Source organism: Aquila chrysaetos, chromosome 6, assembly GCF_900496995.4.
Source record: "Aquila chrysaetos chrysaetos chromosome 6, bAquChr1.4, whole genome shotgun sequence".
NCBI lineage: Eukaryota > Metazoa > Chordata > Aves > Accipitriformes > Accipitridae > Aquila > Aquila chrysaetos.
In genome coordinates, this window is record NC_044009.1 from 30,929,132 (window position 1) to 30,954,396 (window position 25,265).

Here is a 25,265-nt window from a genome sequence, read left to right on the forward strand (position 1 = left end):
GATTCCTGACATTTTCCTGATCTCTAGCTGATAGAGACTGATTTAAGTTTGGAAGCATATAGTTCAATACTTCTCCAGGAATGTTGTCATTTATCGTAATTCTGGAAACCCTTGACTTTCATTCCTGGAAGTACAAGCCCACTAAATCAAGTTCCTCTTCCATCTCTGCTTCTTCTGATTGTCCCATGAATTTGAGGCCTTCCTGCTAATTATTGACATAATTAAAAAATGGTGTTATTTACATATTACCTATATGTAAACACACATTATTCATATAATCAGTTACCTGACCCGATCAGTCACTAGTCCCAGGTATTGCAGCATCTGCTGCCTGCATGAAACCTAAGTCAGCAAATATCAGATTGATTTTGGTGGGAAAAAGAGAGATAAGACATACCCAGTTATTAAGAACATGTATTATTTGATAATAGAGTACATATTTTTCATGAAGACACCAAAATGTATTTGCTGCCTGTGAGCAGTGAAGGTGAAGGTCTCAGAATAGGGAAGAAACTATAATCTCTCTGTAATTAGTCCCACAATCATTCTTCCTCAAGAACATCTGGGATGAACTCTGGATTTTACCACATGTAATGTTTGAAATGATGTCTCTTTGTTCTGTAAAGGATGTATGTAAAAGTTTTGAAATTGACATTTGACCTGAGTGCACGGTTATCTTTATAGATGCAATGCAGATGTCTCCTGTAATCCTCTTATTTTTACTATGCAGCCCATCAGTTCTTTTCTTTAAGCCCTTTTCTTTGGTATCTGCCAGTGAACTTCTCTTACTTTTCTAAAGATTTAGGGGTAGATTGTGAACTTACTGTGATAAAAGTTTCTTGCACAAATAATTCCAGTGGCAAAGTTGAACGCTCTCACAATTTTAATGTTTTTCAGGATTTTTGTTGCTTGGCTTTTTTATCTTTGGTCTGATGAAATGAAATTTCATAATGCTTTTCTGTTCTTCTTGTGTCCTTGATTTGAGGGTTACTACTGTGATAAACCTTGCTAACTTCCATTTGACACATCCTCATGAGAAAAATAGCACATAGGCGTTTCACTCCTCTCTGTTCTGAATTTTGAGGTCCTCTTCCTTAGAAGTTAGCAAAACTAAATGAGCTTTCTTGGGCTTTGCCTGTAGTTAAGCCTTCCCTTGTAGCTAGGTTTCATTATTATCCAGTGCAATCCCACTGAAAGGGGTTTTCCCCATATCTACTACCTCAAGTTATGCCTGATGTTGATGATGTGCGGTGTTTACATAGGAAACTTTGATAGCAGACTATTCTGCTCCTGAAAACCAGAAGGCAAAGAAAAAGATCTAATATTTATTGTATTTATTAAAAAGAATGAGTAATACTTATTCAGTACTATTTGAGTTGGATTTAGTTTTTTAACATTTTGGGTGGGTGACACTGAGCTGACTGCTCACCACTGTGAGAAAGGAGTTATCCATCTGGCCGCTGGAGCATAAAGTGAAACGAAGGCAGGGCATTCAAGGAGAAGCATTATGTACATTCATGATGCTATGTAATAAGGGAAGTCTTTTAGAATATGTTTGGAAATTTCTAAAAGGTATTAATGAAGATGTTCTCTCCTGCTGTCATAGTATTAAACTGGTAACACTGAGGCAATTGTGGCTTTACAGATAAAGGGATACCTTAAAATCAGTGTCAGCTCTAACACATTAAGAAAGTAGGTTTTCTATGAACTAGATGGGAAATATACCAGCTCCATTTATTTTTAAAGTTATATAGATTGTCTCATCTGGAGATGATCTATGTAATTCACGCTCCGCTTTCAATCTACATCAACAGCTCACAAAACCAAGAGATATAGCTCTGCTATATTACGAAAAGTAGACCCCAACCTGTATTTTGCAGCAGGTACCCATTTCTGCCAAGCAGCAGGCGCTGTGTTTAATGAGTGCTCTGGTGGGGAATCCTGCAGTACATGCCCACTCACTCCTGGTCCCTCAGTGAGGTGCCTTCTAAAACGATGAGATATTGCAAAGATCTGATTATTTTTCATAGTGTTAATTTATGACAGTTTAAAAGACATCTCGGTGTTTTTGTAACATATGAACTGCATGTCTGATAGAAGAAGTAATGCACGGGATCTTCTTCATATCCTGTTCCCCTAGTCGAAGTGACTGATGCTTTAAAGAAGGAGTCCCAACCATATCAGTGGAATGACTTGTAGGCAACAGTTTGTAAGCAAAAGTGGCAGAAAGAATGCTTGTGTATGTATGTTTTTGTAAGGGTAGCAGGGGTTTGTATTAAATGGATGCAAATGAGTATAAACAAAGAGACTGAATTTCTTAAACTTACTGCTTCTCACTTGGCAGATTTTAAAAGCAGCATGCTGCAGCAGGATATACTCATCAGGAAATGAGGTGCGTGTTCACTTATGCTATCGTATGGATTGTGGGATTACGAGTATGTTTTGTTTTTAACCTTCCAAGATGTTTCTATGCCAGCTGCTAAATATTAATATTGCAGTCAGGAGTGAACTAGCACTGTTTTCCTTCATGCCTAAGTACTAGCAATTTCCTGGTGTAATTTGCTTAGGTAAAGCCTGAGAAGTCTTCTCTAGGATCAAGTCCTTAAAAACAAGTAAGTCTTGGTTGAAGTATCATATCACTTCTCTCTGCCAGAAAAACATATAGCTGTTACTAAATATACATCCTGGAACAGACTTATTTAGCAAGCAAACATACTAATTTTTACTTTGAGTTAATACCGAATTGCTAAGAAACTTGCAGCTATGCTGTATACTTGTAGGAGGTGAAGATCTTAGATAATTTGACAGATGTCACTTTAAAAAGAAGAGACAGAATTGGTAATAGCTGTGTTGTGCACAGATCTGCAAGCCAACATTAGTAATCTATTCCTGCCATTCTCAAATACAGGGGAAAGTAGGTTAGTAGATGGCCAGGATGTCTCCACACAGCAACCACAAAATGAGCGCCATGCCTGCCTGATGAATATACTTTTTTATATATGCAGAATGCAACGTATCTGCAAACCATGATATTTTTGTAAGTAATCAAAGTCACTGTCATACCCAAGTTGCACTCATAAATTAAAAGGCTTCATGCCGGAACTGACTTTGCCATGTGTCGCACACTCTCAGTGAAGACTATGTTAGTTTTAAGGAAAGAAAAACTGAAAATTGGGTTTAAATTCTGTTATGTCGGCACTTCAGTCTAACTCAAGGTGGAGTGGTACGTTTTGAAAGATAAACAGGTCAGGGTTGGTGCCCAGGTGGGAGCCTCAGCTTGTTGGGTGAGGCAGGTGAGAGGTGGTGGGGCCTGGCACACGGCCCCTGCCCGAGTTCCTTCAGCTCGTCTGGTGGGAGCTGCTGCTCTGCAGCGAGGCAGGTTACGGCCGGCGGGCAACACCTTCCCCTCAGGACGGCAGCTTCTCCCGGGTACCCCCCGGCGTCTCAACCACCACACCGTCCTGTTTGGGAAAAGAAAAACACTTGAAACCCGGCAGACCCCTGTCAGCCCCCGGAGGAAGAGCTGCAGAACACCCGTTCGCCTACGCCGCGCTGGGGAGTGCCCCCTTCAGCCCCGCTGTTACTGCCCGTACTCACCGCAGCAGCGGGCTGGGCTCGACCCGCGCGGTCCCGCGCCGGGGTGGTGCCGGGTGGCGCGGCCCCGGCCCCGGCAGCGGCGCGTACGGGCTGGGCTCCGCTCCCGCCCCCGCCCGCCACCATGGCCGTGGTGGCGGGGCGCGGGGGCTCCGGCGCGGGCGGGCCCGGCCGCCCAGGAGACCTGGACGGAGGGAAGCGCCGCGGTCTCGGGGGAGCCACCTCCGGCCCCGCCGCGGCGGCCGGCGGCGCGCTGCCCGCGGCGCGGAAGGTGTGCGCCGAGGCGGGGGAGGGAGGTCCCCGCCGCGGGACGGGCGTGCGTGGGGAGGGGGGGGGGGGCAGCCGGCGGGCGGCTGCGGGCCGGCCCAGGGCAGGGGCCGGCCCAGGGCAGGGGCCGGGAGCGGCCGCGGAGGGGCGAGCCGGCCGGCGCGCTCTGGCCGCACCGCGGCGGGGCCGCGGGGCAGGTGCGTGCGCGGGGGCGGGCGCGCCGCTCCCCGCCCGCCGCCCCTGGGCGGCTACGGCGCGGCTGGGCTCGGCTGGGCGCCGGCGGAGCGCGGCGCTCGCTCGGCTCACGATCGTGTTTGCGCATGACCCCTCCCCGCCTGCGCCCTCCCCTCCCCTCCCCGGCGGCAGCGGCGGTGGCGGCGGGGAAGGTTAGCCTCAGACACAGGCGGCTGCTCGGCGGCGGCGGCCGCGGCGACGCAGTGCAGAGGTGCGGGCAGGTTGCGCTGGCCCAGCGCCCCGTCTCTCCCGCGCCCCGCCTGCCTCCGGAGCCCGCTCCCCGCCGGCGGCCTCCCCGCGCCGGTGTCGGGCCGGCCCCCCGGCCATGAGCGCGGCGCTGGGTGTCCCCCCGCCGCGCCGCCTCCCCCGCCGCCCCCGGCGGCTGCCGGGCTCCAGGAAAGTAGCTTGATGAGTGTCCAAAGTAGCAGTGGAAGTTTGGAGGGGCCGCCATCTTGGTCCCGGCTCTCCACGTCCCCACCGAGCCTGCAGGGCTGCTCCGCGGCGGCGGCCTCCCAGCTCCACGGCGCGCCGCCCGGCAAGCCGCCCAAGGAAGGTAACCAGCGCGCCGCGGGGCTGCGCGGGGGGCCCGGCCCTCGGGGAGGGGCCCGGCAGCCGCCGCCGGAGGCCGGTCCCGGGCTGGCGGGGAGCGGCGGCGGGAGAGGCTGGTGCCCCCGGCGGCGGCGGCGGCGGCGGCGCGGGGTCAGCGCTGGGCCCGGTGGCGGCGAGGGGAGCCTCGGGCGCTGGGCCAGCGGGGCCCCGCCGCCCCTGCCCGCGCCTCCCGCCGCCGCTCGTTAGCGCGGCGGCGCCTCGTTGTTCCCCCTCTGCCGCCGGGCCGCGGAGAGGGGATCGGCCGCGCTTCCTCCGCTCCCGGGCCGTCCGTCCGTCCGCCCGCCGCCGCTCGCGTCTCCTCCCGCGGCGGCTCTCCTCGGGCGGCCGCTCGCCGCGTCCTCCCCGAAATCGGTTCCCCTCCGCCAGCGGCAAAGTAAAAGTGCTGCGCCGGAGGATGCGACCGTTGTTGCTGGATGGAGGGAGTCGGGCACTTTTGGCATCATGGAGGTGGGGAGGAGAGAGGGGCCGACACCGGAGGGCTCGTCCCCGTGAGGAAGGCGCCCTCGGGGGCGGCCGGCTTTACGGCCAGAAGTGACAGGGCGCCTTACGGCCACCACGGAATGACTGCAACTTTCTCCTGTCCTCCATCACGCCTTAGATGATAATATTTTTCTCCTCCCTCCCCTGCTCCTCCCCTCTTGTGTTACACCGACAGCGACAGCAGGGTGTTGTGGGTGTTTGCAGGGAATATCTGTATGAAGGTTATGAGCAAACAAGTCCCTTCGCTATTCCCTTTCGGGTATTGTCTGCTTTTCCTCCTTGCGCTGAAGTGTGTTGCCACAAGATGTAGCAGTTATACAGCTGGTGAATTGCTCGGTGCTTTTAGCTAAAATAACTACTTGCTGAATGCCGGTTAGTGGCGGAGGAGAACTTTTATACGCGGATACTTGCATACCGAGCAGTTGTATAATTTTACTTGATTTGCCCCAGTTTAATGAATACCATGTAGCGTTTCTTGTAGCGCCTGCAAAACGTCATCGCCCAAGCAGGAAACTTGCTGACTTAAAATAGAAATAATAGTGAAAATGGGGAGTCTTTGTTTTTCAGGTCTTCCTGTAGCTGCTTGCTTGCCTTTTTTTTTTTTTTTTTTTTTTTTTTTTTTTTTTGGTTGATAAGCGATGTAAGGACTTGGTAACAGGAATTTGACATCCTGAAAACGTATAACGCAGTCCGTGTTTCTCCATTTTCCACGCCAGTAGTTGTCAGACTTGTATCACTCCGTGTCACTTTTGCACACGCTCCTGCAGGTAGATTGACATGAAATGCTCTAGAAAATACCTGGAAAGGAATTATGGTATATGTTAAAGATGCTGAGTAAAGTGGCAGGCATTTTGTGCTCGTCTTCGCTGGGAAACCGAAGCTCTCAGAAAAAACAACAACCACCGGTCAAATATGTAGTTTAAGTTTATCGACAGTAGGTTTCTTCAGTGTTGCAACACTTGTTATGAATATGCGTGCATATAATATTCACGCAGAGTGTATATGTGAGGTATTTTTGGATGTATTTCAGATACCTGGCATGCAAGCCTGAAATGATTATTGCAGCGCAACTTGTATATCTATTTATTTTAAAGAAAAATGGTGTTCCTTGAGTGCCTCTATTTAGACAAGGAAAAACATTTTTGTGAAATTAATTTTTAACGTGATGCTGCTGCTGCTTTTTACTTTTTTCTTACTTACAACTCATGCTGTTGGATTTTTCTGGGTACTGTAATTTACATCCTCTAATACAGATTGAGGAGTTACAGAGTAATCAAAACCCTGGTGTTTGCTTGGTACCATAATGTACTGTATTTGCACAGTGCTCCTAGGTCGTGATAATCATGTGTCCTCACTGGGTAGTTCTGTTGGAAAACCAGCATGAGCTGCCAGCCATGCTTGGGTTTATATTTTGCATTCATGCTCGTGGGATGTTATCAGCACACCTTACTTTATGTACGTGCATTTTACAATGAAGTATTTTGCCTGAAAGCAATAGGCCCTGAAATACAAACATGTCCGTATGTTCATAGACATTGGCTTATGTATGCAAAAGAATCATGTCAGATCAAACTAATTAGTGTACCATGTTTGCAGTGCAGTGTATTTATAGGAGTTTGTGCTCTCATCGATTCTGAACTTGTGATACCTTGTGATGTTAACAGAGGCTGTGAGGTTTGGAGCAGTGCACCAGGCTGCTGGCCCACACTGGATCAGACCTGCATCGCTGCTAATGCCTGTGCTGATTTTGAGTGGGTAATATTTCCAGATACGGTGTGTTCGGTGCTTGGGCTGAGCTTGTGGCCTGGGCTGGCCTTCTCATTTGTGGATTCAGATCCCTTCGGTTGGTTGGCTTCTGTGACAGTTATGCCCGTGTTGCCTTGAGATGCGCAGGCCTTTGCTGAGTGCACCACATGTGCTGTGGTTTATCTGACCTTACCTGTGATTCACTGTGAAAGTTTGGCATGAGCCCACATCTCTCATATGGGCTTTTAATAAACCAGAACCTTTAAGAACAGAAATCCCAGCACCCTGATTTAGGAAGTTCTAAAAATATTCTCTGAAGCTTTAATATGGAGAAGGCAAAAAGAAGAGCTCTGGCATATACAACTATTGCACAAAGTTATTTTCTTAAAAAATGCAATGCCTTGTCAGTATCAAAAAGGGACTACTTGGAAAATACAGGTGAAATTAAAGAAAATAATCTTTTTTGAAATGCACTACAACATTGCAGTAACATTTTTCATTGCATGTTATCTTCTATATCTTGACTTACAGGGGCATCATGGCTTAGCTGCATAGATTTGAATTTATGTTTTAAGGTTTTGAAATGAAAGGACTGGGGTGGACTTGAATACAATTGCATCTGTACACTTTTATTGTACCAGAACCGTCTCTTGTTTGCATTTCAGTATAGCTCATAAATGTCTGTAGTTCTGTCAATTGTTTTATATACCAATAACTTACGTGTGGGATATGTGGTCACTTAGTCAAAAGCCCTGCAGTAGATACGATCAGGAGTTTAGGAGGACTCTTATGCAGGGTCATTTTACATACGGCGTGTGATTGTGTGGCTAAATCTTGTGCCACAGCTCACATAATTGCAATCATGCAACTTCATGTTTGAAGTTTCTTGACTTTTGACTGTTTTATGTGTGTGACTAAAAAGAGCCAAGTGCATAGCTGGAAAGTGCTGTTTTGTAAATGGGGGATGTTCAGGCCATTGCTGACAAGGCAGAGAGGCAGAAGAGATTTTTGGGAGATACACGTGAGTGTCTTGGAATAGCTTCTCTTTTGAGGTTGGAGGCAGTGCCACAGCGTCTGGTAGTCAACCATGATGCTTTGCAAGTTATTTTTTGTGCATGCTGTTGGCTTTGAACACTTTACTAAAAGTGAAACAGAATGCCAAATACAACTTCTAGTTACCACGACAGGAAGGTGAACTTCAGTTTTCAAATTTGAGCCCAAATTAACATATAATGACAAAACAGTAAACAAACTCATGATACGTATTTGACACTCTTTGAAGAACTGATGTTGTAGGCTTAGCAAATTTTGTTGGTGACTTTTTTTTTTTCCAGTTTGATAAATGTATAGTATTTGTATTTTTTGTTACCTGAAATGTGATGGTAGTTGTCCATCTGAGCATAAAGGTACAGTTTATTTCCTCCTTAAGTTTCCAGTCTATAAAATGTTTCTAGATGTCAGGTTGTGTCACATATGCTACATATAGTATATTAGTCCATGAACATGAAGCTATCTGATCTTACTAAAACTTCCAGGGTTGTTGTTTTCTGTTGTTTGCTTGTAGTCTAAAAACTCAGCTGCTTTATTTACTTAACCAGTAAGTTCTCAGTAAGTTTGTTGGTTTTTATCATTCAGCTGCAGATTGAGAATTTTATGGATTTGGCCGGTTTATGTGGGAGCAGAGAAGAATGGGAACACTTAGCATTTAAAGATAATGGTATATTTTTACTTAGGATGAGCACAGCAATCATAAAAGATTATTTAGGCTGGCTGTAGCATGAGCAGGTGTTGTGTAAGACTTTATGTTGTTCCACTGATATGCACAGATTCTAGCTTGTGATATTGTTGCTGTTTTGCTGCAGATGTGTTTCTCGTAGTGAGCTGATGCTTATGCCAAATTCTTACGAGATTTTATAGCGTGCCCAAATGAGAAATGGGAAAAGATGACCTTTTTTTTTTAATATGGGCCCTTGTTTGGATCTGGTTTTCTAAAAGGCAAGTGCTGCAGAGAATAGAGCAAATTACTTGGTGAGCAAAGTACTTGGGTGATTGTTTTGTTTTAATTCTGTTTTAACTTGCCTAGAATGGAATTTCCCATTAACCTATTCCATTTCAAATGGAGAGAGAATCAATATCTTTAAGGACAGGCTGTATTTATTTATTATTATCTCCATTCAAATAAAAAGCTTGTTATTTCTCTCATTCTTTTTTCCCCTATATGTTTTTTCCTTGTTTGCTTTTTCTTTCCACAAGTAAATTTCTTTTCTTCAGCAAGCTGAAGTAAACTTGCTTATTAGTAATAACTCTGGTCTGCAATTACTCTTGACATTTCTTTGGATTTTCTTAGAGCCTGGTAATCCTAAATGATGGCAAAATACTGTTGGGACTCCTAGGAAAGGCTACTGCATATATGTGCATCACGGTCAAAGTTAGGTCTATAGAATTTTGCTACCTGAAGAATGGATATCATGGAAATATGACAGGCTTAAATAATCCTTTATGCTTTCAGTGTTCTTGATACAAGGTTGTGTTTTGAAGTAGTACTTGCTCCCAATCCAGATAGTAAATTTCTTGCCCCCATGCTGATTTTTTTTACACAAGAAAATGTTGAAGTTAGTAACTTGTGTTTATGCAGTAGAGTATTTCCTGAACTGTAGTTCCTCTAAAACATAAAAGAACACAAGGCGGGAGTAGGGCGGGGAACTTTGTCTTTATGTTCTTTCTCTTTGGTTTTCTGTTTCAGCTGTAGAGGAGGAAAAAGGAAATTTGATTTGCCAAATTGCTCTGAGTGGAGGTGAAGGTGGGTAGAGGAAGGAGTGGTCAGGGCTTCTGCTGAGAATGCCTGTGCTCCAGTTGTGATCGTTGGAGAGCGGTTAAATGGAAGCTGGCCACCATAATGTAACCCAGTTTCTCAGGTGGGCTTGCAAGTGGAAAACTGGTTGCTGACGATAGCAAGGGATGAGTACTGCACTTTATGTTCTGTACTTAAGGATTGAGTTTGGTAGCAGTAGAGAAGGGTTAGTGAGCATCAGAAGGTATTTTGGATCCTATGTTTCCCTTCGTCTTGACTCCATCCTTACTAAGATGCTCTGTTTGGGATAGAAACTAAGGGTCTGCTTCCTTCTTAGGCACCTTCTCTCTGGAGGTCTTACTGCTTTCTTTCGTTCCCGAGCAGAGCGCGGGGATATGCCAGCAGAAAAGTCCTGGCAACCAGCCTTTCCCAGGGAGGATGCAGTAGGTGGTGGGAACATGAATGCTTGTAAGCTTTAACTGACCTCAGTCAAACTTAGTCCCAGAAGAGGCGAGCAGAAGGGCTTAAGTGAGGTTGGACGTGCTGAAGATTGGCGGGGGAAGGCTGGGGCTCTGCGAGCCTTCAGGGGTGGGTCCATGCTGGAGGGATTGACTGAAATCAGGGTGATTATATTACTAATTTTAATCATGACTTAAATCAGTGAGCAGGAAATCCTGATTAAATAATTGTTTTTAATTTTATTTTGCATTTGTGCTTAATTATTTTTCCTAAAGAAAAGTTGATTCTAATTGGTCTAATTTGATCATGCGTCTTGCTAGGCAGGAGGGTATGTATCTATATGCATTTATTTAAGTAGTTATGCAGCTTAGATTCTTAATGTTTAAGAAACATAATTCCCCATGCTTTAGACAGCTTTTAGCTAACTTTATTAGCTAAATAAAATGAATCCTAATTGTGCTAGATACATAAGAAGAAACAAATATATCCAAATGTGTTTTGCATTTAGACCAGATTAAGTAGAATTGTCTGTAGTTTGTGAAATGAGTCAGTTATTTCTGGTCCCTGTGCCTTGCGAGATTCGGAATTTATAGATCAAATCCAGTCACAGTTCCTTCTTGTTCATCATTTGGAAAAGAAAGCCAGGCTTTCCTGCTTTCTGAGTTGTCATTTGCTCTTTAGCAGTTCCGAGTGAACCAACTGTTGAAGTGGTTGAACAAACGAAAATGGCAGAAGCGGTTGCTGGAGAAAGCCGGTCAAGTGCTTCAGAGCTCCTATTCAGGCGGCTGGCTGGCGGCTTCCAGCAACGTGATGGTTCGGCTGCCAGCAGAGCATTAAAGTTTATATCGTTTGAATGTATTTTTCCCTTGTATGAATTTAATAGATCATAAACTTTAAACCTCACCATAGATGCTTATCGCTCCAAGTTTAGCTTAAACGTTTAACGCTGGAGCGTATTTTTAAAATACACAAATAAGAAAAATTATCCACCCTGTGCTCAAAAGGCCTTTTTAGCTTTAGCTGGAGAGGCTCTGAGGCTGACAAGCGTCCTCTGAGGATTTAGAGGGAAAGCTAGGGGTTGTTGGATGATTATACAACTGTGATGGGGATCTGGTCGCTTTGGAATGGGAAACTTAATCTACTGGAGCTTTTACATGAAACCGAATGTCACGGAGAAGGTTGGTATTCCCTGGGACCACCTCCGCTTGCTGAGAGGTGGCAGCAGGAGCATTAAGCAATGTATCTTGCCTCATCATATCTGCACAGTGTTAAGTGGGTGGAAACTTAAAAGGCTGTGATGCTTTCTTTATAACGTTCTTAAGAAAAAAGCACTCTGCACTTCAGATTTTAAGAGATGAGGATGGTGGTAAGAAACTCCAGAGTGCCTTTTACAGGAAATGAACCCCAACTATAATTACTTGGAGATTGGCAAGTACTGGATTCCCTTTCTGTGGACTTCTAATACAGCTGTACCTATAAGAGAAAAGGAAGAAAAAATACCTTTTTTGAGGAATAACAGGAAATCTTGAAGCTTTTAGAAAAATCTATTGTATGATGTTATATACACCCAACCTTTTAGGTATTTAATTTTATGACTGTACCTTGAGCTCAAAGCATATAGATGCTTCAAGCACTGTGTCCTGCAGCTGTAGCTTCTGGTGGATTGCAAATTTTGATTTTTTTGGTAAGTAGAACCTCTGAACCATATGTGTAAGGGCAACAAATTGGAAAGTAATGTTAAATATACAAATAAATATTTAAGTTGCTTTTTCTAACTCCTGTAAGTCTGAAAGAATATAATTTAGATCCTGGTCTTCACTTGGTGGGTCTCTGATGCCCTTGGGATCACGCAGCTTTAACAGCAGAGGTGTTTTCCATTTCTCTTTACCACTGAACTCTTGGACCTCTTGATTCTATGGAGACAAACTCAGATGATGCTACAAGTAGGATTTCTAATACTTCTTTATTTCACTCCTGTGGCTTAGGCTAATCAGGCCTGTACACTGCATAGCTGTATTTGTTAAGTATTGTTTTTTCTAGTTAATGCTGTGTTCTCATAGGTTCCACGGTCTTGTCCTAAATTTTGCAGCTGGACTTCAGCCAATGCTTTTTTTTTTGTGCCCTAATACCCTCTTTCTAGCTATTCTGGTGCTTAGGGAGGTTGTGGTCTTTGCTATTTCTTAGCTTATTTCTAGTAAAAGTGATGAGAGAAGTAGTGTCCTTTAGTAAGTTGGTATTTTCGTTACAAAGCAGTTGAAAATAAAATCCACACATTATTAATAATATTCTCTTTAACATCAGTAGAAACATGTATTTTTAAGTTAATATATACAGAATTATAATATAAAATATATTTGATCTGTCTAGGCAGGACGAATTTTTTTTGGTTGACACTGGTAACTTACAGCAAGCTTTATTTTTTTTCTCAGTGATATCATTGTAAAGACCAACTGTATTTGCACATACAAGATTGTAATGAAACCAGTTGTCTTAAGAAATATGTTGTTTGTATGGTGAAAAATAGAATAACTTTGAAATAGCTTTGGGTTTTTATCTTTCACAAATATTATGTTAGTTTGTGTAGGAAAACATTTTGTGGGTATTACGCTGGAGGTCTTAATTTATTGGCAAATTCTTTTAGTCTTGATGGGTAATGATCTGTTTTTAACAGTTCTGTTAAAAGTTGTATTAAAAGATGTATCCCAACTTTTGAAACTTTTAAAAGTAAAAGTCCTTTGTTATTGCTAAGGCATATCCAGGAAAGTGTCCTACTTCCCTTTGCCAGCTCTTTTCCCCCTGGTGTGTTACCTTCACCAGCCAGGTGAGAACTTAACAGCGGTGAGAAGAGTGGTGGTGGTCTAGGTGGTGTGATTATCTTCATAAAGTATTTTTGTTTGTTTTAGTTGTGGTAGTGGTGATTATAGATTATTAAGAGTAGCCTTATTGGTATTAGTCACTAGGTTTTTTGTTTGGCTTTTGTTTCTTTTGCAAGGCAGTTACTCCTTGAGCTGGCTGTTGTTTGGGAGTGGTTGCTGTGTCTTTGATACATGTTTTAGAAACTTTTTGATTATTGGTGTTGCATTTTAGTTTCAGTAGTTTTATTCACAGTACTGAACTATGGTAAAAGGCTATCTTCCAAGTTTTCTACTAGCTTTAACTTTGAGTAAAGTGGAATAATTAGTGTTACAGTACCTTTTTATTTAGTAGTATGAAAGGCCGTTATGAGGAGTGGGATTTTCATAATTTAAAGTTACTGTAGGATACAAGTAGAAGTAATTCCTGAAGATGCAGGTTTAGAATTTTTAAATGAGATACAAAAAGCACTTTTTGCTGTGCGTGTTACTGCCTCAATATGATTGCTTTTTGTGAAGCTCATTGTCTATTTAATTTACCTCTACTTATATAATCGGATTGCATATTACCTCTTTCTAATTAAATTGTATTATTAAATGATTGTGATACTAATAATACCTAAGAGGGGTAACACCAGCATTCAAACTATGAAAGGCAAATATCATGGTCTTTGCTTCCTTGTTAGATGGTATTTGGTATTCTGCATCCATAGATTTTTTTTTTTTTTTTTTTTCAGTCCCTTGCTTGATACATGCTGTCACATCCAGAACATCCAAGTGGTTAGTATTAAGGAAGAGGCAATTTTATATATCATGCATGTACACATTTTTATATATACACAAAATGTGTGTGTGAAGTCTTGATGAGCTGTCTATTTAGTCATTAGGAATACCGATGTTGTTGTTACAACCCTGCATCCCCCATAGAAGTCTTATAAACAAGCTAAGCTTACACGAAAATTTCAGCTGCTTTTTATAGAAATGTTCTAAAGTCTTGTTGTCTCTTATTACATACTTAAAAACTTGTTTCATTTTTTGAAATACATAATTTTGTTAAGCCTGCAGATGATACAAAATTTGGCTGCTGGATTAATTGTGCTAGTTTTGCCATATCTTGAGTTTTAGCTTTTTATATTGCTGTTCACTTTTAAACAGAAGAATAGAAACATGTAGAGTTCACAAAAAAGCAGAGTCTGGTTGTGTATTAGATTATATATTAATGTTATATTTCTTGTATTTTTCTCCCTATTTGTTATACTTGCAACATATATCATAATATGGGAATGAAATATTGAAGCTATAACAACAAAGTAATTTCCAGTAAATGACCTTAATAGTGATATCCCCCCCCCCCCCCCCGCCCCCGTGTCGTGTGATTGAAAGTTGACCTGATTTGTTCTCCTGGTTAAATCGCAACATGCTGTTCTCTCCGAGCCTTTCACTTGTTTTTTTCTCTTCTAGAGAAGTGCAAACAACAGGCACCAGTCTCTGCCAGCGTCTGACACCACCTTCCTGCTGTTTTCCTTAAATCTTTCTTTTTCCTCAAGTTTGTTCATACAAAAAAAAAGAGAGAACCTGCTATTTTTACTTCTTTTGTTGTTGTTCTTGCAGTTTTGAAATCCCATCTTTCTAAGGGAAGCGAGCAATGAGGCAGCAGTACCAGTGACTGTCAGAAGTTGCAGAATTTGGCGTCGTGCCACCATCCCTATGGCTCTCCGGGTGGGGTGTGTGCGCTCTCCGAGACCAGGTCCCTCGGCCTGCCTCCTCCTACTGCCGGTTTCCCTTTCCGACCAGTGCTGGGCCACGAGGGTGACCTCCAGTCTCCTCCTGCTCCTCTGCTTGACCTGTGCTTCTCTAAACTGTCATTTTCCTCCTCAAACTGCGGTCCCTCTGCTCAACTTTCATTTGTGCGCGCTGTTGCTTTTGCTGGAGGGAGGGTGGTCTTTGATAAAGAGAGCGGGTCAGTGAGGTAGGAGCAGGAACCTTCTGGACGTTCAGGCATCGACCACCCATGCTCAGCTGGAGGTGCGCTCGGTGACGCGGTTTTGCAGGGATGCAGGCGGGAGCGTCTCCTCTCGTGTCCCGCAGCGTGTCACCACGCGGGAGCTCTCCTGCTGTAGTGCCAGCAGCAATGGTGAGTGTTCCATGCGGTTAGGAACTTACAGCTGCAGGTGCCTGTGTCTAGAAAGACGGGAGAGGAATGTTGGTTTATCTGGGGTGTCAAAATTCTGCTGGACCACCAGTTACTACTTGAGAAAAGGTGAAATCCAGTTTTAAGATTGTTGTGGATAAAGGTCCAAATGAGGGATTTTTGGGAAGTAATGTATTTTGTTAGTATTTTCTCAGTCTTTAGTGATGGAAATTCCTCATGTTTTTTAGGCTTAAGTCAAAACAGGTCATTACAGTTGGTTTTTGTTACATACCTTGAGTCGTTGAATTTATTGGGTTTGTTGTATGAATGATCCAAAGATACTGAGTGGAAGAGTTTATTTCTGGCAAAATAAGAAAATTTTAGTATGAGTTCTCTCATTTGGTAAATAATCATGTTAGCCTGTAGTACTCGCAAAACAATATTTTGTTGTGTGAAAGCAGTAAATGAAAATAGCGAATTAGTGATTTCAGGTAACCACCAAAATAGGTAGTGTGACTAGCTGTTAGGGATGTGAAAGGGTTTCATTAGAGACTAAACAGTTATACCCAAACCTGCATGGTGTACTCAGTCATTTGTGTTTGCATTTGCCTTCTTTTATTTAGAAGTTTTCCTGTGTGTGGACTTTATCACGTGTGCGTATTAACTGCAGCAACGCGGTGTCTGCAACAGCCGTGGCTGCCGCTTCTGGGCGTGCGTAGTGTGCATTGGCCCTGGGCAGGGCGAGGAGGGCAGCCTCCAACTTGACCTTTTTTTTTTCTCCCTGGGCACTGCGTTGGTGAAACTTTCTCCTTCCTGATGTGTTTTTATGCAGTTGCTTTTACTAGTTCTTAAATTTCAATTGTCTTTTTATTACTAAGATAGCTCGCTAAAGCAGCAGGCTGGGGGAGGGAGTGTGGCACGTGTGGTAGGTGCCCCCGTGCATCTGGAGACCTGTCAGGGGTTTAGCCTTGTCTGACTGTACAGGCACTGGTCTCATTTGGACTGCCTGCCTTTTCTAACTGATGGAGGTAAGCCTGGCTGGGTTCTGGGTCCTCTCTACGTCCATCATAGATTTGCTGATAGATTTACTCAGTTCTAAAAAATCTCCTGTGTGGTTAGCTTGGTGTTTAGTTAACCCCAAAGTCAGGAGTGTGGAAACAGTTGTGTTAAATGTATGCCAGTTGAAACGCATCCCGATTTATCAGCCATTGGTAAGGTGTGCTGCTATCTTCTGGAAGCACTGGCTGTTCTGTCTCTGTCAAATCAGCTGTAGGAAGTAGGCTCTGGGAAGCCTGCTTCTCCCATCTAAGGAATTTCATGGTCCTCCCCTGCCTCTGGTGTGAGCTATTTTAAGGAGAAGTCCTGCTTTATCTCCTGTCAGTTGGGGAAGAGAACTGGGATCACACTTGTTTTTGCTTAAATTATGACCACAGTGGTCCACAGAAGCCAGTGTAGCATCCTTGTCCTTTAACTAAGAGGAAATGTTGTTAGTTTTGTAGGGCAACAAGTACTATGCAGCTGAGTGTTCAGGTGCTTCTACATGGTGGATGATGTTAATTGCACATAAGTATTTTTACTGGTGTCTTGAGATATGTTTTGAATATATACCTGAATTTTTATATTTTTTTTGTTTTTCTGATTTGCAATATCAAAGACTTGTAACTCTGCCCTTTCCTAATTTCTGGTTGCCTTCAGGGCTTTAACTGCATTTATGTTACGAAATTTTATTCATGTGATTACAGACTTTGTTCCATGAAGTCTGTTCTTCGCTCAGCCTGCAAGATGGGCAGTTCTCAGGAAGGGACTGTGTTGAAAGGAATGAGAATCCCTTCCTTCTTTCTTCTAAAACTTGAATGAAAGTGATAGTAAAGCAGAAAGCAAGCTGGTTTAAAATTAGGTGATGAGTGCTGGATAGGAGAAACGGCTGTAATGCAGATTTCTTTAATGATAATGCTGAGCAACACTAAAACCAAATTTTTGACAGATGATTACATAGGAAGTTTCTTTGTGTGTGAACTGGGTGGGTGCTGAATTTTTAAAAATGTTCAGTACACAAAGTTGCAACTGAATTTAATGTATATTGTTGGTATCAACAGGCTTTGTAGCTGTGCTGTAAGAAGGATGAGTACAAAGTTTAAAATATTTTTTTCCCTGTAGCCTTAAACTTGATTTTTCACTGATTCATGTGTGATTTCATGCAAATCTCATCTTTTCCCTATCTGTAGAATGGGAGCAATGCTGCAAGGTCCTAGGAAAATGTAGGTGTAGTCATTAACATGTCAGCTTTGTGTGTGTGTGTAATTTATCTATTTAGAGCCATATTCTGAGAGGCTCCTCCCTGCAAGGGACTTTGAGGAAGTGAGTTTCTTCCCCTATTCAGTGAAGCTTGGGTTGTCTTGTCAGTTCAGACGCTGCTGGTTGGAGTTGTAAATTTAAAAAAAAAAAAAAAAACAAAAAAACCAAACCAAACAAAAAAACCCACCCAAAACCCTAAGGAACAGTATCTAGTTGCCTGATTCTTTGAGCACCACCTAGCCTCTAGACAGCGTGCCTACAAGGAAAAATAGTGAGCCTTCTCACAGGTAGCATGGCCCTACTCAGCATGGGGTCAGGGTCCCTGTTGCATGAGCTACCTGGTAGTGTGGTGGTTTCTCACAAAGCTTGTGATTCTGCAATCTGAATCTCTTAAGGTAAATTTTTTTGTTTCAATTTTTAGTATTTTCTATGCCGTTTGTGCCATACAGGAGAAAATTGACAGTGTTATTTGAGGTTAATACCTTTTTTCCTTAAAATGGTGTAGTTCAAAAGCCAAAATAGTTCATGAGTCTTGTGGTTACAGTTAGAGGTGAATTTACTGTTGCTGTTTAATCTTAGAGGTGTACTGAGCTTTTTTGAGTATTTGATGTTAAATTGTGGCCTCTTATATAAGTATATGGGGGTTGAAGTTCTAGTCAATCACAATGAGTGAAATAGCGTAGTATATTTGGAAAGTCTTAGGGGTTTTTGTGTAATTCTTATTTGTATCATGTTCCTCGCCATGTAATGGTGAGAACAATATAGAATAAAATCATAGAATTATGGAGTGGTTTGGGTTGGAAGGGACCTTAAAGACCATCTAGTTCCAACCCCCCTGCCATGGGCAGGGACACCTTCCACTAGACCAGGCTGCTCAAAGCCCCATCCAACATGGCCTTGAACACTTCCAGGGATGGAGCATCCACAACATCTCTGGGCAACCTGTTCCAGTGCCTCACCACCCTCACAGTGAAGAACTGCTCCCTTACATCTGATCTAAATCTACCCTCTTTCAGTTTAAAGCCATTACACCCCTTGTCCTATCACTACATGCCCTTGTAAAAAGTCCCTCCCCAGCTTTCCTGTAGGCCCCCTTTAGGTACTGGAAGGCTGCTATAAGGTCTCCTCGGAGCCTTCTCTTCTCCAGGGTGAACAACCCCAACTCTCTCAGTCTGTCCTCACAGGGGAGGTGCTCCAGCCCTCTGATCATCTTCATGACCCTCCTCTGGACTCGCTCCAACAGGTCCATGTCCTTCTTATGTTGGGGTCCCCAGAGCTGAACGCAGTACTCCAGGTGGGCTCTCACGAGAGCAGAGTAGAGAGGGAGAATCACCTCCCTCGACCTGCTGGTCACGCTTCTTTTGATGCAGCCCAGGATGCAAGTGGTTTCTGGGCTGCAAGTGCACATTGCCGGGTCATGTTGAGTTTCTCATCAATTAACAGCCCCAAGTCCTTCTCCTCAGGGTCGCTCTCAATCCACTCATCGCCCAGCCTGTATTTGTGCTTGGGATTGCCCCAACCCATGTGCAGGACCTTGCACTTGGCCTTGTTGACCTTCACGAGGTTTGCACGGGCCCACCTCTCAAGGTAGTGAAGAGTTATGTACTGTGATTGGGAGGTCGTTATGTGCTGGGTGCTCCAGGGAGGAGAGCACCTACCTCGGCCTTGAGGGTCAGTGGCCTGTCTGCACTGGGGAGATTTTGAAGATAATGAGGGCAGAAATGGTGGTAGGAGCTACAGAAGTAAGGAGATTAGGAAGTTCAGGGAATTAAAAACTGAAACACACTCCTATTAACACAAATACAACTTTCAAATACCAAATGACTGGTATTATAACTCAGAAAAATAAGATAAATTTATTCTATGAAATGGAATTTTTTGAATTTCTGAATTGCAGTTTTTGGATTGCCTTTCTACCCTATATGTAACTTCCAGGCAAATTTATTTGGGGAAAAGGTGTGCAATTTATATTTGTTCCTTCATGGTTTACTTTTTCTGAGGAGTGAGGGTGGGAACCAAAAACCCTGTGGGAAGACGCATTGCTCACTCTCTTCCTGCTTAGTAGGTGACCTCTGCTTTTAACTTCCTTTTCACTCCTTCCTTAGATAGCAGAAACTACTGTTTATTTTTGATATGTGCAAAAGGCCTTTGCCATTTTAAATTCTTACAGGACAGCCATTTCGTGGACTCGAGCATTTAGCGCTCCCAGTTTGTTTCCTTATAACTGAATACAGCAAACGAAATTTGCTGTACTTTCTGGTATTTCTCTAGGTAGATACTTCTTCTTCAGGACTGCTCCAGGCTTTTAGTCCTTTTCAGCATAGAAATAGATAGAGGGATTGAAAGTAGTGAGCTTTTGTTCAGAGTGTGATGCACTTTTTGAGTGTATCACAAAGCTAGTGTTATCTTGTGACCTGTTAGTCTGCATCACCAACAAGTGACCCATGAACTTGCAGTGTGCTTCTTGCTTGCTGCCTCTTCCCCAAGGGGACAGGGAGCGTCTGGTTTTGTAGCAAATGAAGCTGAATTGCTGCAGGTTCCTCTACATAGGGATGGAAAGGGAGCTGGTAGAGATAGGCAGGCAGCATGTCACCTGTGTGTGTGCAGCCCAGGCTGTATTAGTTTTTATGTCTCTTGACATAATGTTGTTTTCAAGGCAGATGTTTGCTACCTAGGAATACAGTCTTTTAGTGTTCCTGCCACATGTCTTGTGTAACTTTGGCCAAGACATTAGGTGCTTTCTGTAAAATATAAATAGGCTTTTCTTACCTTATAGGGGGATTGTAAGCATAAACTTCTTGTCTGTGTATTGTATATTGGTTTATCAATTGTAGTAGTAGTACAGTGCAATACAGCAACATGGATACTGCCCTATGGGACACTAACAAGGACTTTTTTACTTTTCATTGACTGAGGATCTCCAGTAGACTAAAGCAACCCAAAGGGGTGCCATCATATTTTCTTCTAATCTTTCTTCTAACTTGGTAGCCTACAATCATAAATGCATTTAGTGTAGTTTTTCCCTAACCAGAACTTTGTTCTTAACTCTGAAGAAAGAAAAGTTACTGCTTTTGATCTTACAACTGTGTAATGAGTCTTCCCTTTCCAGGAGAAAGCTGCATAGAACCTAGATGTGATTGTTTAAGGCTTTACAGGAGACTTTAGGGATCTTAGTATCACATTTATGCAGGCACAGACTATAGTGGTCAGAGATAACAATAAACATTGGAAAGATGTATTAGTTGGCTACCCCATTGCTGCCAAAACTTTATTAAAAGCACTTTACATGAGTGCTTTGTATCTCTGATTATTCCATCACTGTAGCAGATGTTCAAATCAGATGCTGCCATTAAAAGAGAGTTTTACTGAAGATGCATTTGTTTTTTAGTATCTATACATTTGTTCTAAATGGACTAAATGCTTAGAGCAGTACTTTAGACAGTGAGAGTCAACTAGTCAATAAACTTGCTCTTGGGTATCACTGTCTTTAGCTGTTAAGAGTGCAAAATCGTCAGTGCAGACTATGTTAACAGACCTACTTGTCTTTGAAACACTCTGGCTCTGTCAATTCGCTATTAAATGGTAGAAGTTGGTGGTGTTGAAAGCCACCAAAATCCTTCTGCCAAATCAGAACCTGCTCTTTGATCACTCTTGGCAGCTCAGAATAATCTAGAGAACAGTTGTGAGTAATCCAAGTTTTTAAAAAAGCAGGAAAGTATGCCACTTGGGATTACATAGCAACAAGTTTCAAAGGAATGGATACCATTCCTTGTAACGACCATGTTCACCCATCTAGTTTGTATATGTTCAAAGTGTTGACTTCTTTGTCAGGCTCATTCTGTACATGGTATTGTAGCCAACAACTTGGGAAATCTGTTTTTAGCAAATTTTTTATTATTTAAGATCTTACTGTATGAGTTCAGAATAAGTAGGACATTTCCAGAAGCGATATTACTGACGCTACTTTTCTGTGGAGTATTTTTTGTAGTGGCTTTTCTGTTTGATTGATATAGGAGGGCTTTCATGATCTTGCAGTTTGGGATTTCAACGTAGGAAGTGCGCTCTGATCTTACCTAACTCGGTATTGTTTTTAAGAGCCTAGAAGGGACTACTGGACACTCAGGGGGATTTTGCATGTGGGGAATTCTTCTTCCAAGTGGTCTGTTCTGTTGTTGGGCACAGCAGATGTTTCTGTTACTACGCCCATGAACTGATCTGTTGAATTCAGTTTTTGTCTAGTTAAGGTGTGTGGAAGAGAGGAGAAAATACAGTGATACCAATCTTCAAAATGTAGCCTTCTTGCTGCTGTTGAGGGGTGGCAATTCCAAGATAAACAGCTTTCAAGATACTAGTAATATACTGCATGTTCTTTCAGTTGTCCTTATTCTCTTCATTCATCACGCTAAACATTATTCAACAGACTCAGGAAGAACCTTGTCATGGTTCTCTTGCTCGTAGCAGCATTCGCTATGCTAATGCTTCCTGTATGTGGTGCACGTGGAATTACGTTAGAAGTTTGGGAAATGGATAGGTAGATGCCATGTCGAATGTTCTATGCTACATCTTATCTTCTCTTTATTAACTATTCTGTACTTGCCAACTCCTGGCATTAATATGGAAAAAAACACTGCAAAAATAATGGCATCATAATTTCTGGGGCAAGATGGGAAAAATTTGATCTGTGAAGAATTCCTTCAGGAAAAGCTAGCATAAAGAAAAGTCTGGCTAAAAACTGACCTGTTATAAGGATTCACGTGCACAATAAAACTAAATGTTGACTCGTTTTCTGACTAATGAACAGCATTGGAATGAGACACAGCATGCCATTGTTTCAGTAAATATTGCAAAAAAGCTTCAGTAGCTTTCAGACCCATCAGCACCATTAATTGTTAGACTTCAGTCTTGAAAGCTGTCATAGGCATGCGCGTTATCGGGTTTGGGATGTAATTTCTAAAAGTGCTCAATCAGTTGGGTTTTTTCTTTCTTTTCAAGTCTTGCTATTGCCTACATTAGTGCTTATCTTTCTTAGGTACTGTGCTGCACCTCAAACAGGTTGTGGTTGCACCTGTGCAGTAAGTTTGTTGTCTGTGGTGTTGAAGAAAAGTGTGATTACTTATATGCAGTATGTAGGGAAAATGCTGTAACTCAGAAATGAGAGCTGTTCGTTGCTTCAGGAGGCCCCATGCATTGCTTTCGAGCCATGTGTGGCTTTCAGGCAATTCAGTTGTACTTCCAAGGGTTAGGATTGGTAGAGGGACTCGTCAGAAACGAGGCATCACCAGCTTGCCTTGGACATAGTTGCTTGCCTGATTCAGCCGGAATTACAATAGAATAGACCCTTGGGGAGCTATTGTCCTCTCTGTTGTATGAATCACTCCATAAGCTCTGAATGAGCTACTCTGAGTTGCCGTCCATGTGGCATATACCCACACATAGGAGTACATGTTGTTGGTTTGTGGCCAAATAAAGGCATTGGTAGGCAACTTGTAAATTCTTCTCTGCCTCTACTGCCTACAGCCATCTGATGAGACACATAATGGCCAAGGGATCCTTAGAATAGGGCGCCTAGCTGAAAGGCAGGGAGAACTAAACATTCTTAAATTTTTACCCACAAATGTTTCCTAGCTGATCTGGAGTTGGCCCAAGTGGTTCATTCATAAATCTTTCTTCAAGGTGTTAGCAGAGGTTCCCTCAGGAACATATATCTCTGTAATTCACTTTTCCTTTCCGGGTTGTTGGCCAGACAATTGAAATCCAAAAACTAGCAGCACAGAGATGAAGTCTAAGGATCATTACAATTTTTTTAGTGTTAAAGAATTGATTTTCTGTTGTAGAATGATTTGCAGAAAATTACTTATCTATCCAGCAGCCAAAGTTTTCTTTGTTTTAGATCAAATTTCTGGACTGTTGAGCTGTTGGGAAAAGTGAAATAACGTTCAAACAATTTTAAAAAAGTGAGCTATGGTCATTTAAAAAAAAAAAAAACACTTCGAAAAAGACTTCCAAAAAGAAATAGACTGCATCTTGGGGAGAGAAGAGACACGGGGAATGTTTTCCTCTTCTTTCAGCACCAGAAGAATTAATGTTGAATGGTAAAGTCCAGGTAACCCAACAACCTATCCAAAATGCATTTCCTCGACAACTTTTTAGTTCATGGGAAATCAGTCAGAAGTTGTTGTGTTTGGGTTTTTTTTCTCCCCATCAGAAAAACCTTGTTTTCTCTATTTTGTATTTTAACAATTTTGCATCCAGCAATCAGACAACTGTAATCAGCAGACACAAACTTTTTAATATTTGTCAAAACCTGCTGTCTTTGGATGTTTATAAGGAAGATTTTTTTTCTTATTTGTTAGATTTACCATAGTTGTGCTTTTTGAGGCCAAAATTTGCCCATTATATTATTTCCCTCCCACAAGTTTTCTGTAGACTGAAGGCTGATCAGTCTGCCTGCTAATTATCCAGCTTTTTTCCCTCCTTTCTTTACCCTCCAGCCTCCCGTAAGTAGTAGTCACCTCTTGCTTGCCTGCATCACTCTGCTTATTCTTTTGGACACAGTCTTTCTCATTTAAGAGGATCAGTTTGTGGAATAAAAACTCTCTTTAGATTATTAAGAGAAGCATTTTAAGTTCACCTAGGCACCTTAGCAGTGGTAGGGGGTGTGTTTGTTAGGAAACAGAAGTACCTAAATAGAGAAGATAACTTCAGTGAGAAATACTATTTTTATAATTCTTTTTCTGTGTTGTGTGCTTCAGTGTTACGGGCTCAGGTGCTGAGAAATGTTGCATTTTCACTGTGCATTCAAAAAGACTTTTGATTAATTAAATGGATTCTGTTCTTTCCTGACCCTGGGCTTAGATATGTCTCTCATTAGGAATCTCTTATCACTTAAGATCTTTTTGAGCAGCTAGTTTCACTTGAACATGAGGATGTATTTTTCCCCTTTTCTATTGCCATCTGCTGCTGCTGTTTGATTTCAGCTACAGTGAAGGTTTTCAACTTGAACCTAGTACCCTGAACTTTTTCATGCTACCTGTTGTTTGGAGGTTATAGTAGCTACATAGTCCTCTGTAAAAGAAGTTAGTCCTCTTCATTGGAAAGCCAGTGATTTTAAGCATTTCTAAATTTCTAGGTTAAACTTTGTCACGGGTAATCTGTAGCTGTTTGTTGTTACCCTGTTAAGTATTTTGGAAGAGCTGGAACCCTGGGACCTTGGTAAGTGGTATCCTCTAGGCTTTGGTTATGTAGCTATTGTTAGGAGGTAAATATAGTTTTGGGATTTTTTTTGTTTGTTTTACTTTAAATCTCAGAGATTGTATCTTGCCGTCCGCCCTATTGACTGCTGATTTAGATTGAGTGGGACCTTCCTGACTTCTGAGGTCACAGTACTGAATGACTGGGGCCTCCGGATTGTGATTCATGTTAGATAGTGATGCACTTCAAAGCCTTCTGCTAAGGACAGGCTGTGTTTTTGCTGTTATCTTGGAATTGAACTCTTCTCAAATTACTGCTGCTTGGTTTTATGCCATCTTACCAGCTTCTCAACTTGTTTTCTTAGCACATCAGTAGTTTTTAAGGCTGTTTTCAATTCTGTTTTCCGTGATTCTCCAAAACATGCTGTGGAAGAAAGACTATTCAAGAAATGGGTTTAGCAACACAGGTCAACTTTGTGGGTTTTTTTGGATTCATTTCTCAATCTCACGGTCCAAATGTTCTATTTTAAATGGAACAGGTGTCACATTTTCCAATTTAAAAGATCAAGAAATTTGCATTCACTCCATACAGTTTGATGTCTTACTGTATTTTGGTT

The 25,265-nt window shown here is 42.5% G+C and overlaps 1 protein-coding gene and 1 long non-coding RNA gene across 3 annotated transcripts in view; one reads left to right on the top strand and one right to left on the bottom strand.

Moving 5' to 3' along the window:
• Window positions 1–1,472: 1,472 nt before the first annotated feature.
• On the bottom strand, window positions 1,473–3,713 carry LOC115342491. The gene is made up of 2 exons (XR_003923782.2): window positions 3,598–3,713; window positions 1,473–3,461 (listed from the first exon to the last, which is right to left on the bottom strand). It is a non-coding gene; the product is annotated as an uncharacterized LOC115342491 (long non-coding RNA).
• A 49-nt stretch (window positions 3,714–3,762) lies between these two features.
• TLK1 (tousled like kinase 1) overlaps window positions 3,763–25,265 on the top strand; it is a 72,314-nt gene continuing 50,811 nt past the window's right edge. The window contains exon 1 of one of the 2 annotated variants that reach the window (XM_030016741.1): window positions 3,763–3,865. Coding sequence is in view for 1 of the 2 variants with exons in the window: in XM_030016740.2 (XP_029872600.1) it covers window positions 4,504–4,648 (145 nt within the window). In the remaining variant the exon portion in view is untranslated. Of the gene's footprint in view, window positions 3,866–4,246; window positions 4,649–25,265 lie in introns of those variants that run through there. The other variant, XM_030016740.2, reaches the window with a different exon arrangement.